The sequence below is a fragment of the Amblyomma maculatum genome, chromosome 3 (assembly GCF_055883805.1).
Source record: "Amblyomma maculatum isolate TAMU_Amacu chromosome 3, ASM5588380v1, whole genome shotgun sequence".
Lineage (NCBI taxonomy): Eukaryota > Metazoa > Arthropoda > Arachnida > Ixodida > Ixodidae > Amblyomma > Amblyomma maculatum.
Window position 1 is genome coordinate 70,845,464 of NC_139346.1, and position 14,553 is coordinate 70,860,016.

The 14,553-nt window shown below is 42.1% G+C and overlaps 1 protein-coding gene across 1 annotated transcript in view; it reads right to left on the reverse strand.

Moving 5' to 3' along the window:
* The window catches only part of LOC146194953 (monocarboxylate transporter 9-like), a 38,086-nt gene that overhangs the window by 8,647 nt on the left and 14,886 nt on the right, over window positions 1-14,553 (reverse strand). The window contains exons 2-3 of the mRNA XM_084596161.1: window positions 4,954-5,189; window positions 1,510-1,653 (exon numbers count right to left, since the gene is read on the reverse strand). Of these exons, the coding sequence (XP_084452287.1) occupies window positions 1,510-1,653; window positions 4,954-5,188 (379 nt within the window). The 5' untranslated portion in view covers window position 5,189. The remainder of the gene's footprint in view (window positions 1-1,509; window positions 1,654-4,953; window positions 5,190-14,553) is intronic.

Consider the following 14,553-nt stretch of genomic DNA (forward strand, 5'->3'; position numbering starts at 1 on the left):
ATCTCTTCTTGGCTCATAGGCAATGATTAAAATAAAACTTTGATAACATTTTGTACATAAAACATTGTAAGAAGCGCATAGCAGGCATAATCAGATACTCTGTCCGCTGTAGGCGACAGCATCTTGCATCAAATATATATGCCGGGTGTTTTAGGAAGACCTTTCGTGAATTCCTTGCTATAGAGTTAGAAATAGGCACTAATTCCAGGAAGTCATTCACTTCCGCACAGGATGTAATTTAGTGTAAAAAACCCTTTTTTGAAAAAGGAGTTTTATATTGTCAAACCCACTCAGGATATGAGGCACAGAACAATGCACGGCTTGTGAAATGTTTACCACCTGGAGTTCGTTACCATGCATTCATATCGCAGAGCTTGCTACGCCTTGCTATATGCCCCCATCGAAATCGGTCGACCTGACAGGGTTCGATCCCACGTCTTTTGGTTCAGAAATCGACTTCCCTGACTATGGATTCACCGTGTAGCGGCTAAACATTCCTCTGACTACGTAGATATTTTGTAGAAACGCGCTAATTGCATTAAAATCAACCCATTTTTTGAGGATAGTGGGCGTAGGAGTTCGAATCCGAGCACAAAAAGATGCCAAGCCAATTTTTCCCTAGACAGAAATATACTTTCGAATATTGCGCTTAGGACAAATTATTCTAATTATTTTCTTCACCACGCTAAAACTGGGTGCATTAAATGCACGGAAAGTTCGGTAGAGACACGACGCCTAACCTGTCACACTAACTACGCCCTCAGTTTAGAAATTCACATGTTTAAGGACCATGCCACCATGTCATTCTGCACCTACTGCCAAACAACGGGTGCGGCTCAGTTGGATGTGTAAGGCATGTTCAGGGGCTCCTGTAGCTTTGTGGGAGAGCTACTATTTATTTTCTTCTTAAGCAAACCGGTTTCCATACAATCTTTTACCACTGAATGGTCGGTTATTTTTCTTGAGCGCTTGGTGCAAGAAATGAAGATTGTGCTGCTAGCGGTGTAGTTGTAATGTTTGGGGGTGACAGGGCAGTAGAGCTTGCAGTTCATACTTGACTCATAGACACTGCAACATATTATATATGCAGTTGTATTGCATTAAAACTATGTTTTATCAGTACGCTCTCCGATGTTTATTTTTGTGCACAAAAACTGAAGGATATCTCACGTTTATTTACAGCTCTGCAAAATATCCACTTTTGTCTCAAAAGCTGATATTGCGTAGTTTTGTATGCGGCTTCGAACTCTCAGTTACTACTTACGACTCAGTCAGATAATTATGTCTAAGTCGTGATGTAATATTACCTCCGCCGCGGCTGAGATTAACTTTTTAATTTTTTTTCTGTTTGGGGCATATTGTTTTTAAGAATGTTTGATAGTCTCGACCAGTGGTCTTGCTTTAAATATAAGCAGAACAATTATTTTACATCCCTTCACTCTGCGTAAGAAAACAATGGTGAATACTTCATTTACGGCTGCCAATATACGATAAATATTGCTTCATTACCGAATACTATTCCTTGAGTTACAGCGATCCAGGTAATGTTAGGGGCGAAGCTAGATGCTATGATACCCCCGGCCATGATGATACTCCCAGCGAACATCACAGGTGGCGCGGTGTACTTCTGGCACAGAGGGCCGGAAATGATGCCTGTAAGGAAAGAAGGCACAGCTTATCATACTGACACTGAACACACTACCAGCTCCAGTTCGGGTTAATCACCTACTTGCCCCACGGATTGTCTGTGTCGTGGAAAATTACGGCTTTTAGATGGAATGCTGTCAAGTTGCCATGTTAGAGATATTAATGCTTGAGAGAGGGTTGAGGGCACTGGTTCTCCACATACTCTGCATTCCTATCTCAATAAAACTACGCGTGATAATAATAAAAAAATAATATACACTTCCCTATGCTTGTGCGTTTCTTTGAGGACGATAGCCAATGCCCCTCTGTCGATAAAAGCTTCGTCAAAGGGTGTGCTCATACTGCCGGCTAGAAATTTCTTTACACCTGTTACGCTTAAACGAGCTAAAACCTGCTAATCCTTGCAATATTATGCGAGTCAAAAGATTCACTAAATAAGCTTGAGATGCTTATCTGTGAGAATGAGGAATCATTTTGCGCGCTCACAATTGTTTTTTCGCTAATGTTTTTGTGCGGTGTAGTCCTCGTGGACGGGCTGTTATGAATGAATACCGGTATCCGTTTGAAATCCGAGGTTGACCACGATGAGAGGGCATACATTAATGTAGCAGGTGCTCATTTTCTCTTTTAATCAGCCCTTTACAACATCTACATTGCCTTGACGGCCGCACTCTTCTACGCACTTCACCTCTATGTAGCGAACAGCAGTGCGCTTTCCCTCAACTATTCAATTCCGTAGCTTTCTGCAACATCTCCCATAAGTCAGAGCTTAATTGTGGTCGCCCGCGCGGTGTCCGCGTTGCGGCGAAATCCTAGAGGGATGCGTCATCTATGGGTGCCGCGTGTGCACCTCAATCGCAGGTGGGCTGATGACCTCATCTCTTACAACTATCTCTTGGGCACAGTAGCAAAGTTTACCAACTGCATTTCGTTTAATTACGCAAGTAGTGTTTTCGCAATAATAATGATCATGAATAAAGCACCCCCTCACTTCTTAAAGAATATCGTTTTAGTGGTCCCGATGAGAATGTTCACCTAATCATAAAACGAGAACCACCGTCTAAAAAAACCAGCTGTGCAGCATTTTCAATGTTCTCCAAATCAAGGCGGAAGCTTCCATTTAGAAAGTAGAAAAATGAAGGCTACAATATATACCTTGTTGAAAATCGCTCGTGATGTTATCTATACCGCTCTTTTTTTACAAAAATCATTGAAGTACCGTAATTAAGTTTAAAGGTCAGGTCTTGTTTGTGAGTTGTTGCCAATGGATCCCCCTTAATGGGTGAGTGAACTTGTAGCTTCACATCATAACGGTCATGCAAAGACTAGGAGAAGAGCGGCAGTACAGGGTACCTAATGGACTACAATCCCGTCTAGATGATTACCTGATTACTGCCTCGAATGCCATTTATACCACTTCAGGCACGGCGTCACATGTGGAGACTCGACCCAAATATAACTATATGCTTGCATGGAGCGCGGATTGGCGCATTTGAATTTGGCACCAGCAACATTTACACCTCCCCTGTCGAGTACGCGGTGCCATCTCTTGTTAATACAGCGAAATGGTTTTGTAAATAGCAAGTAAGTAAAGATGCACGTCGCAGCGTTTTGCGTAGGGATGAACCAGCAGCTATTATTTTTGCATGCCTCTTTTTAAACCAATGCCTAATGATACAATTTCTTGTAGTGAATGTGCCACTAAGGGAATGTAGACGCTGCATACCAGATTTCATCATTCAAGACGCAGAAAAAGTACTTCAGTGGACTGTCTGAGTTTCGCGTCCACACATTTGGACACGGCGTCTTAATGCCACAAAAGTGCTCGCGGTGCTTTGTTCGCATGTCCACATACGCGAACGCGAATAAAATATAAATATTTTTGCATAATCTTTTATATTTGAATTCTTCCTGGCCTACTGATCATGCCTAGTGCAAAAAGAAAACTTCCAGAAAATTTATTTGCCACCCGAAGGGATTATACTAGCATTTTTCGTCAGTTATGGGGGCCCTTAAACTTGAATTTCATGACTGATATATTTGATCCTAAATTATAGTCGACGCAGTGCCAAACGATCAAGAATGTGATAGCGTTATTGAACTATGGGAAGAGCCAAGGTGTTTTTTGTGTTACCATGTGTTGAAGGTATTCCGCTGTGAGAAAAAAAAAAATCGGCGGGATGACCGCGACCTTCAGAGAAGCCAGAATCGTCACATTTTTCGCACAGTTACGCGCGAAAATTTGGATAGTTTTCACTTCACCGCCATGCAAATCACAGCGGCGTTTAATCGTGATTACTGCTAAGATTGAACGACCACAGCACGATAATATACGTTTTCGGATTCCACCTCTCAAAACTAATTCAAGAATGTATTGCTATACGGAGAGGCATAAAATTTTAATATTAGTCATAAATAAATATTTACTGGTAATAAATTCGGTACTTCAATTATTGGAGTACGATAATTCTGAATAACGCTGTACAAAGGCATACGGCTTCCCGCTTTAGAGTGAATGTAAATTTCAATTACTTTTACCTAATTAACGTTGAACAAATAATAAGAATGTCTACAGTTAAAGTCATCACATTAGAAATAAATAACAACACATGACTTGTTGCTGCCGCGGAAAGTTTAATTTTCATCCAGAGTTAAAGATGTAACGGTAATTAATACTTGAAATGCATCCAATGTAATTGTACTCGACAAAAGCAATTCCAAGCTGGATGACTCAATGTCAAGTAAACTTTTAAATCCGACATATTTAGAGTGCTAGTATTTTGAACATGTAATTAGGTCGATAATATTATACCCAACATAATCAATTTAACGATATATAAATTGATTCGATAGAGCAAAGTTGAATATTTGATGAAAATTACTTAGAATAAATTAATTAAAACCTACATAGAGCAGTGTAAATATACTCAAATTAAGCTATCCAATGGTGTAAATGATGATGTATGCTAGAATTGAATTCAATACATTCAAGTATTGAATTCAATTCAGTTTGCACAAGCAATTAGTCATTCGCTCAGCACTCATATGCTCATAAATAACACGGACATGCACCAGTGCATCCTAGTGCACTACGCTTAGCGAAACTTGTAGCTAGGCAGGCCAAGTCCCAGTCTGACATCGGCCGAGCTTCAACGTCATTCACGGATACAGGTGCGGACCTAGGAAGCAGTAGTATGCGGTCCTGGAGCAGTGGGTATGTCGCCCTAAAAAGCGCCAGCGGCGATCCTGCCCTTGTCTGCAAGCTGCAACGGTAACTGACGCCATTGGGATTACTTCCAAACTCACCGACCATGTTCGCCATAGCTCCCATTAGGCATATCGGCCAGGCTGCCTGACCTCTGTCCGCATTAAACTCCTTCATTATTCCGATGTACAGGAAGCCCGATGACCGGATGGTGGCTGATGTGAGGAAGGTTGTCAAAGCGCAGATAACAGCTACGTGCCAGCACTGGTCGATGCCTCGCGCTCTCGCCAGCGGCGCCTTTGCAATGGCAGCTGCTAGTCCTTCCTCGCCAGCCATCCTGTGGATAAAATGCATGTTCAGTTCACTTGTCAGCTTGAGTGGCTAAGGACAAAATGGATACGGAAAACCAAGCTATATGAAATGTTGTCTATTCCAATAAATGTAGGTTGCTATGGGAGACTCATCCCTGCTATTCATCCCAACACAATGCGATTAAAATGCGGCGAAATTGCGCAGACATCTGTATAAACCATAGGTACGGAACTTATGCTCGTACATATTAAGGCGAAAGCCTTTATAACCTCATCGTTGTAGTCAGTAAGTGTCACGATTTTGCGGCGGCTCTGTTTGGTCGAGACGAGATGACGACATGGAGGTCTCGACCAATCACAGAGCACCACCACAGTGCGCTCGAATGTATGCCTTATATGGCCATGTGCCAATCAATGAATAATTACTAATTAATTACTAGTCAATATTATATACTGATAAGTAGTAGTTGCTCAATAAATCATATTATTTCTTAAATACTGAACGCTGATTACTAATTACTACTTGACTATGACTAATTAATTACTGGTTACTAAACATTGACAGCTGAAGAATGAGCTAATTATTAATAAAATAATGCCGCGCACCCAAGACTGCAGTGCGCGAATGCGCGCCTTGTAAGGCCATATGCCAACGAATGCCTAATTACTAACGAATGACTAATTAATTGTACAGTTACTTAGTGCCCCATTGTGAATAGTTGCTAGCTTCTAATTATCAATATTCAAATCATATTTTGGAAATTATAATTAAACAAACAATATTGATGGCAAGCGAAAAAATAATTGCTATTTAGGGACAATTGCGTAATCATCAACCTAATTAATAATTGTTGTCGCCTTAAATGGCCATATGGGTATCTATAACCACTTACTAATTATTGGTTAATACCTCAATGCCCAATAGAATAATTATAAATGATTGCTGAACAATTATTAATTACTGATGAGTGACAGTTGCAAAAATACCTAAATAAATGGTAATTACTGCCACTCACCCGGCAAAATCGCGGAGCAGAATGCAGAACTCAGGCTTTCGCCTTTCATCACTTTAGTCGGCAAAGTGTCCTCGAATTTTTTTCTCGGCTAGGGGGATTCGACCTACCTCGCAGTGATGCCTCCGTTTCTATCATTGGGCAACAGCATTGTTATTTTTCTACATGGTCGGTTATTGACCTACGACACAAAAAAATTGGCAACATTAATGTTTTATTTTAGGCATTGAGGCGATGGCGCTAATGGCATCTATTTTCAGGCTCCCGCCAGCATGTCACGTTCGAGTATATGCGCTTTACTCCTCAGATAATAATGAATATTTTGTTTTCTCTCGGTTATCCCACACATTAAGCAGCACAGTGGAAACAACTTTGTATTTTGTCTCTTTTTCCGAATCCTAATGTCTGTCAGCTACAAATAGACTTCTGAGAAAATAATTAAACGAAGCAGCCAATGACATTCACAGTGGTCTATATTAAGAGCGTGCGAACAGTCATTTTTTCGAACCGCATAGGTTAGCAATCTGCACATGCGCTGCCAAAACGAATAGAAATAGCGCGTTTTGTAGCTGGTGCCAAATAAAGTGAGTAGTCAGAGGAGTTTGTCGAACGGGAATGCAACATTATCTAATAGTGAATAATTTTGCGAAAAACTATGAAATCAGGAATAGTGTCAAGCACTAGTGCCCTAGTGAAAACACTGTCATGCAGTATTGACCTTGGATAAATCCCTATAGTCGTAAACACCAAGCAATAACCCCCACTAAGGGCTCGCCACACAAATTCAGTGCGATCGTATTTTGAGCTTCAAGTTACACATCTAGCTATATTTCGTTTTTTTGTTCATCGGCGTCGTCTAATCTGAGCTCTTTAATGGTGATTATGTGCGCTTCCAGAAGAATGGACTGCCTAGCGGCACTGGTCCATTTATTCGCACATAACGGACGCAGCGAGTTGCTGCGCTGCTTTAGAATAAGCCCGGTTTTATTCGCCGCACTCTACGAAAAATACTATTGCGGCCATAGCCGATCATCATGCCACTTATCCGGAAGTATTCGAAATATTCGTAACAAATTCAATTCGTTTAGAGTAATTTTCAAAATACGCTATTTCATTCGTTCCAATAAGCTAACAGGAGGTTGCTCTATTCCTAATCAAATTTTAGAGTGCAGCTCTTACGCGCCCCTTCGGCGGTAGAGTCCCATGGCCGTTTGTTTCTTATGTAACCTAGTGAGCGAGAGTCAGGAGGTAAATAGAAAATGTCAGAACAAATTCAAGAGCCACGACCTGTGCGCTACTCCTTCGTGCTTGGTTCTCTCCTGATTGACTGGTTGATTATAATAATTTTATTTTCCAACAAATCAGGATGGGGATATCCATCCGCTTAAACAGCGGCGGGGAGCTTTTGGATCTGGGCGGTGTCTTCAGCAAAATAGATAAGAGAAATATTCTTTGTCACGGAAGAAACGTAAACAGTACTTTTTAACCGTCCATGCATACATACAAGCATTATCAGATTCGTTGCCTCAATATATCGCCAAAACGCTTCAATTACTACTCTCAAATTCTGCATTAGGTTTGTACGGTAATTTCCCGTTACAACAAACTAACAATACTGTGGCCAATAGAAAAGAATAATAACGGTTTACCAAACCCTATAGAAATAATCCAGGGTGATTGGCTCCGCAAGTGCAGTTTCATAGCGATAAAGTTGTAAAACGCCGTGGCGTGCAAAATGCGACGCAATCTATCAATGTTAAAGTGATATTTTTGTCATCATAGCCTAGAATCTCAAGCAAGCCCCTCCGACTAAAAGAAAAGGCATTTCGTAATTATGAAAAAGGCTTAAAATTCATATCCCCTGAGATGGTCCCTTTATGACAATGAACCTGGGCACTATCACTTAGAAAATAAATTACCCGAAAAGCTGGTGCGGCTCATTTCCGGAGATGTCACGTCGTGGATTCCCTCTTCCCCCCCCCCCCCCCCCCCCCTAACGCCTGTATTCTACGGAAGAATTGGTGAGAACGACGGGAGACACACTCGCGACAGAAGGATTGCCAGCCTCCTCTCCCCACTTTCATAATCTCGGGTGTTGCTATCTGTGGAGTATACGAGGGCACAAGAGTGTGCGGAGGCAGATGACTGAATGGACTCAATAGCTAGGTGACTGGAGAAACTACGCTGGTAGTTGCAGTTTAAACGTTACTTCATTCCTCTTGCGTGGCTTGCACCGGCAAGCCACCCTTGCTACGGTGGAGACCAACCGACGGTAAGGTCCCCAGTTTTTGGGCGGCCACAGTGATGGTTAGCGGTAACATTGCGGTCGTTTTCAACCATCGGCTGAAACACCACTAAAATTAAGATATAGCCTCATAACAGAGTGCGGATATTTGCTTGGAAGGTGTTTGTGTGTATGCAACTCCCAATCTGGTGGTGTGATTTCAACACACATGTTGGGAACTATAGTAAGAGATTCCTAGCCAGCTGAGGCAAAGACAGCAATTCACACATGAGCCACACAAGTACCACATGGAGGAATAGACCACATAGAGGAACAGCGTTTAACGACGCTTTTTACAAGCAACCTCCTAAAACCACTGGCTCCTCTAGATCATTGGCGGCAGGCAGTCTAGGGCGGCAAATAGATGGCCGTAACCTTGCCAGCAGCGGCACTCAACGTGTTCTCCCTCATGTGCATTGTTGCATTCGGTCAATTGTCTCTCTCTCTCTCTCTCTATCTACATTTTATCGGCATTCACTGCCTTCGAGGTTGTCGATGGCGAGACAGGGGAAAGGCGTAGTGATCGTCCATGAAGCGATTTTGGATCCTTTCCTTGGGAGACCAGAAAAATATTGGAATCTACGCATAGTTATCGATATAGTGAATCTAGTTTAGCGAAGTAAGCAGCTAATGTTTAAAGCAGAAGTCATTGCGCCTCTAAGGTATTAGTGCTACATCAGCCCGTAGCACGGGCACTGCATTGCTTGCTCCCTTTTGCTTTCTAGTTTTGTGCGCATTGATGCTATCATTTAATTGTGCGCGAGCAATGCAGAAATGGTGTTAATTGTTAGGCTCAAGACTACGTTTTTTTCCCGCGGCCTAAACATTAATCGCCTCAATTTACGATCCCTTTTTACGTTTGCCACCCAGGTCGTTTTAAGACTCGTGTAAAAAATTTCCACTAAGCCACTATGCTATATAAGAATTCACAATTTCTGCATGCGTCATAAATTCGGGGAAATAATCAATACTTGGTGTTATCTTTTTATGTGAGCTATGCCTAGCAAAAATATTGGTAGAGAACAACTATGAGCCATCGTCATTGTATGACAACGCTGCAACGACTTCTGGTGGATAACCAAGTGTATTGAACAAGAAATTGAGGATGCGAACAAGTGATACAAATCCACAGAATCCCATATGCTATCATCAGAGCGTCGCCACAGTTTTACGCTTTTTCTCTAAGGTTGTTAGCTACCTCAGATTGCATAGCTACTTGAGCACGGCCGGAGGAACGCCATCTAAGGACACTTCTCTAGGGTATTGGGTGCGATGAGATTTTTGTAAATATTGATGAATTTCAAAAGCAGAAGACGAAGTTAGGTTGTCAAAAATCTTCTTCTCATTGTTAGTGTCAAATATTCTTTAGTCAAAGAAGAATGTCGCTAAACCTTTTCGTAATGATTGTTTACTTTAGTATAGTGTTAAATACATTAACACTTAAGGGCATCTATTAGTGGACCCCACATACAGCTCCTTTAATGTTGCACAATATTATCAAGCTTGTAAAGCATAGATGAAAATTAGAAACGGCCTTTAGAACGTACGATAGTAAATTATTCATAGTACATAGAAGTGGTATAAAAAGCGTTATTTCTAGAGTAACGGCATTCCAGGCTCAAGCTTTATACCACCGTATAGAGGGCTTCGTTTCGTGGCTTATTTGTTGGCACCTTGTATACGGCAGAAAACATGTGATTCGCAAAGGCTGCCCAGCAGCGTCTTCCCAGCCAGACAATGCTTCCAGCCATAAAAGTTCTAGAATCACCCATTGCGCTAGTTTCCGCAAATACTCCAACTTTATGCGCCGCGAGCTCAATGCTTGTAGAGATAAATTAACCATAAATGCCGAGGATTGCTTCTTGAGAAAGCAGGTAAATTGGGGCAAACAAGGAAAGTTTAAAATATTCGTCGTATCGTATATTTACCTGCCATTCAAAGCAATGCTGTACCGAGCGCACAAATTTATTCACTCAATTATTAACAATGTAAATTTTAGGGCCTCGTTCTTCTCAAAAGTCAGCGTTTTCAATACCAACGCTGTGATAAAAAGAACAAACCAAAGCAAGCATGTTTCAAGACTTTCCTGATTGTAGTATGACACCTTAGAGTACGGAGGTAACACTCGGGCCCAATTTCTCTGTGCTCTAAGGGTCAATTAATAATTAACAAGAACACGGGATGAGCGGGTACAGCAGCGGAGGCACTTTTCATAAATGTATAAATGCTGTACGGTACCCGATGCTTTTTTATCGGTTGCTCTTGCTCCAGATTTCTTGCTCAGGCAAACTTACATCACGAGATTAACCAACATGGCAGGAGCTGCATGGGGATCCAACGCAACGATGCGTTGTATCCCGAGTCGGAGACGTAACTGCCGGGCCAAGCAGGCCAAGTTCGTGTACTTGGTGAAAACACATCTTTTTTTCTTATGTCTGGTGGTCTTTCGCTAGATGAGGTTGCTCACGAATTCTTTTTTGTCAGATATGTCCGATCAGAGAGGCATAAACAGGGATTAATAATTAGCGAAGAGAAAATTGCGTTCAGGCGAACAAGGTTCCGCTGTGCGATCCACCAATATACTTTAAAAGAACTATTACTGCATAATTACTCGCATTTATGTAGATGCATTGCATATATGGGATTTGTAACTTGAATTTACGAAAGGGTAATAAATGCGCTTCGAGGGCTCTTTGCTCATGCGAATAGAGCTGTGTGTCAGTAATATGGTCATAAGATAAGCTATCGCACACAAGTCGGAATTGCCACTACGTCGTCAAAGATAGCTTCTGTATAAATGTTTACGCAATCTCTTCAGTTTTGTGCAGCACTGTGGAAGCTAGATGATCTCATTAGCCAATGATGAGAATGCGTTAGGCGCGCTCCGCTTCTTCGCGTCACCTTCACATTCTCTACTCGCGGCGCATGAAGATATCGGCGGCAACACTGCAAACGTGAAGCTGTTTCGATGCCAAGACACGGAAGAATATTCGGAAGATTTAGAATACCGTTTTTGATGCCTTGAGCTGTTTGTACATCTTCGCTTTTATTTACTGTGCGCAAAGGAAGTTGCGGTGGATGGACGGAGGGACGGCTCTGAGCTTGTATGTATGTATGTATGTATGTATGTATGTATGTATGTATGTATGTATGTATGTATGTATGTATGTATGTATGTATGTATGTATGTATGTATGTATGTATGTATGTATGTATGTATGTATGTATGTATGTATGTATGTATGTATGTATGTATGTATGTATGTATGTATGTATGTATGTATGTATGTATGTATGTATGTATGTATGTATGTATGTATGTATGTATGTATGTATGTATGTATGTATGTATGTACAGGGTCTTGAATATTTGGGAGCTGGGATTTAAAAAATTCCTATGCAAAATCTACTACCCCATTCGAGCTGAAATAACGTTCACAAAGTAGAAAAATATCGTCTACGTTATCTGATACGTGATTCAGCATCGGTACTTGCATAGATTTTCCGAAATCGAGAAGAAACTCCTCTCGGAGGCGTGCACAATTTTCGCAGAAGAGAGTCGAAAAGCTATTTTGACATGGTGCGTCATGTTTCGGGCAGCGAGGCAAGCGCGCCAACGGCCGGGATGGAGTTTGTCTCACTGCTCGACAGATGACGTATCATGTCAAAATATCTTTCCGACTCTCTTCTGCGAAAATTGTGCACGCCACTGAGAGCAGTTTTTTCGCGATTTCGCGAAATCTAGGCAAGTGCCGATGTTGAATCACTTATCAGAGAACGTAGACTATATTTTGCTACTTTGTGAACGTTATTTCAGCTCGAATGGGGAAGTAAATTTTGCATAGGAATTTTTTAAATCCCAGCCCCCAAATATTCAAGACCCTGTATGTATGTATGTATGTATGTATGTATGTATGTATGTATGTATGTATGTATGTATGTATGTATGTATGTATGTATGTATGTATGTATGTATGTATGTATGTATGTATGTATGTATGTATGTATGTATGGAGCGCATTTGGCAAGCACTCCCAGATTAAGACTAGCAGATTGCCGGTATCGCTAAAGAGGAAAGTATACAACAGTTGCATCTTACCTGTGCTCACTTATGGGGCTGAAACGTGGAGGCTAACCAAGAGAGGTCTACTTAAGTTGAGGACAACCCAGAGGGCTATGGAACGAAAAATGGTAGGGGTAACATTAAGAGAGAGAAAGCGTGCAGACTGGGTCAGATAAATAACTCAGGTTACAGACATACTAGTGGAAATTAAAAGAAGAAATGGGCATGGGCAGGAGATGTAGTGCGAAGTGAGGATAACCGATGGTCGCTTAGGGTAACAAACTGGATTCCAAGGGAAGGAAAGCGTAGCAGGGGGCGGCAGAAAGTTAGGTGGGCGGATGAGGTGAAGAAGTTCGCAGGGGTCTGAAGTGGATGCAGCTAGCACAGAACCGGGTTAAGTGGAGAAATATGGGAGAGGCCTTCGCCCTGCAGTGGGCATAGTCAGGCTGGTGATCATGATGATGTATGTATGTATGTATGTGTGTGTGTGTGTATGTATGTATGTATGTATGTATGTATGTACCTATGTTTTGCTTTCTTGGGTTTGACGTCCCGAAGCTACTGATGCTATGAGAGATACCGTAGAGAAAGACTCCGGAAATTTCGACCACCTGGGGTTCTTTAACGTGCACTGACTTCGCACAGCACGCGGGCGCCTTGCTTTTCGCCTCCATCGAAAAGCGGCCGCCGAGGTCGGGGTTCAATTCCGCGTCCTTGGGCACAGTAGTCGAGCGCCGTAACCACTGCGGCTCCTCGGCCGGGTGTATGTACGTGCATATTACATACATACATACATACATACATACATACATACATACATACATACATACATACATACATACATACATACATACATACATACATACATACATACATACATACATACATACATACATACATACATACATACATACATACATACATACATACATACATACATACATACATACATACATACATACATGCAAACATACATACATACATACATACATACACAAATGCAAACATGTATGTATGTATGTGTGTATGCATGCATGCATTAAAGAGCCTCCTTTTTGAAATTTGGCAGTAATAGTCGTCAGCATTTTCAACTTTTCTTTTTCGTGCTTCTTTATTTATAAAAGCTTTCAACTTTAAATATTTAAATTTTTGACAGAACACATAGGTTAAACACCTGAAATAATCAATGGAAAAGGAGCCTATCCTTGACATATATACAAAACGGAAAATTCTAATAAAGCAGAATTACGATGATGATGATGATAATGATTTGGTTTGATTTGTGGGGTGGCCTTGTGGTAGAGCATCCGCCTCGCATTCGGGAGGTGCCGGGTTCGATCCCTGGTGCCGCCGGTTACCCACCGGTTTTTCAATGGGTACAAGCTTTCCTCCGGCCTGGTGCTCGGCTCTTCTGGGGTGAAATGCTTGGAAAAAGGGTCACATAATGGACTTATTGTCCGATTGCGGAACGGATTATTGCCACATCGGCGCATACATACATACACCCCACCGCCGGACACCCACCGGTAAAAATGGGTACAAGCGTCCCCCGGCCTGGTGCTCGGCTTTTACAGGGGTGTGCGTTTGGGAGAAGCTCCGTAAACCCCGCTGCGCGCCCCTCCTCCACAGTGGGCCCAAACCCAGTTTCGAACTTCGCAGCCTGCAAAGGTGGTTCTGTTTGTCTTGCAAAGGTACTTCCTTTGACCCTCACCTGAAGTGCTCCCTTAGAGCCTCAGCTGCAGCAGTCCTAAAAAAGCAAAACGAAAAAATCTCTAACCACTAGATGAAGCTATGTGATGTTAAGAAGATAGTGAGAGACCGGAAAGCGTGGCGTGACATGGTCCATAGGGTCACGAAGAGTCGGACACGACTGAACGCCTGAACTGAACTGAACATCCAGAAGCGATAGAGGTTATAAGAGATGCCGTAGTGGAGGACTCTGGAAATTTCCACCACCTGGGGTTTAACCTGCACCGACATCGCGCAGCACACGGGTACCTTGCTTTTCGCCTCCACCGAAAAGCGGCCGC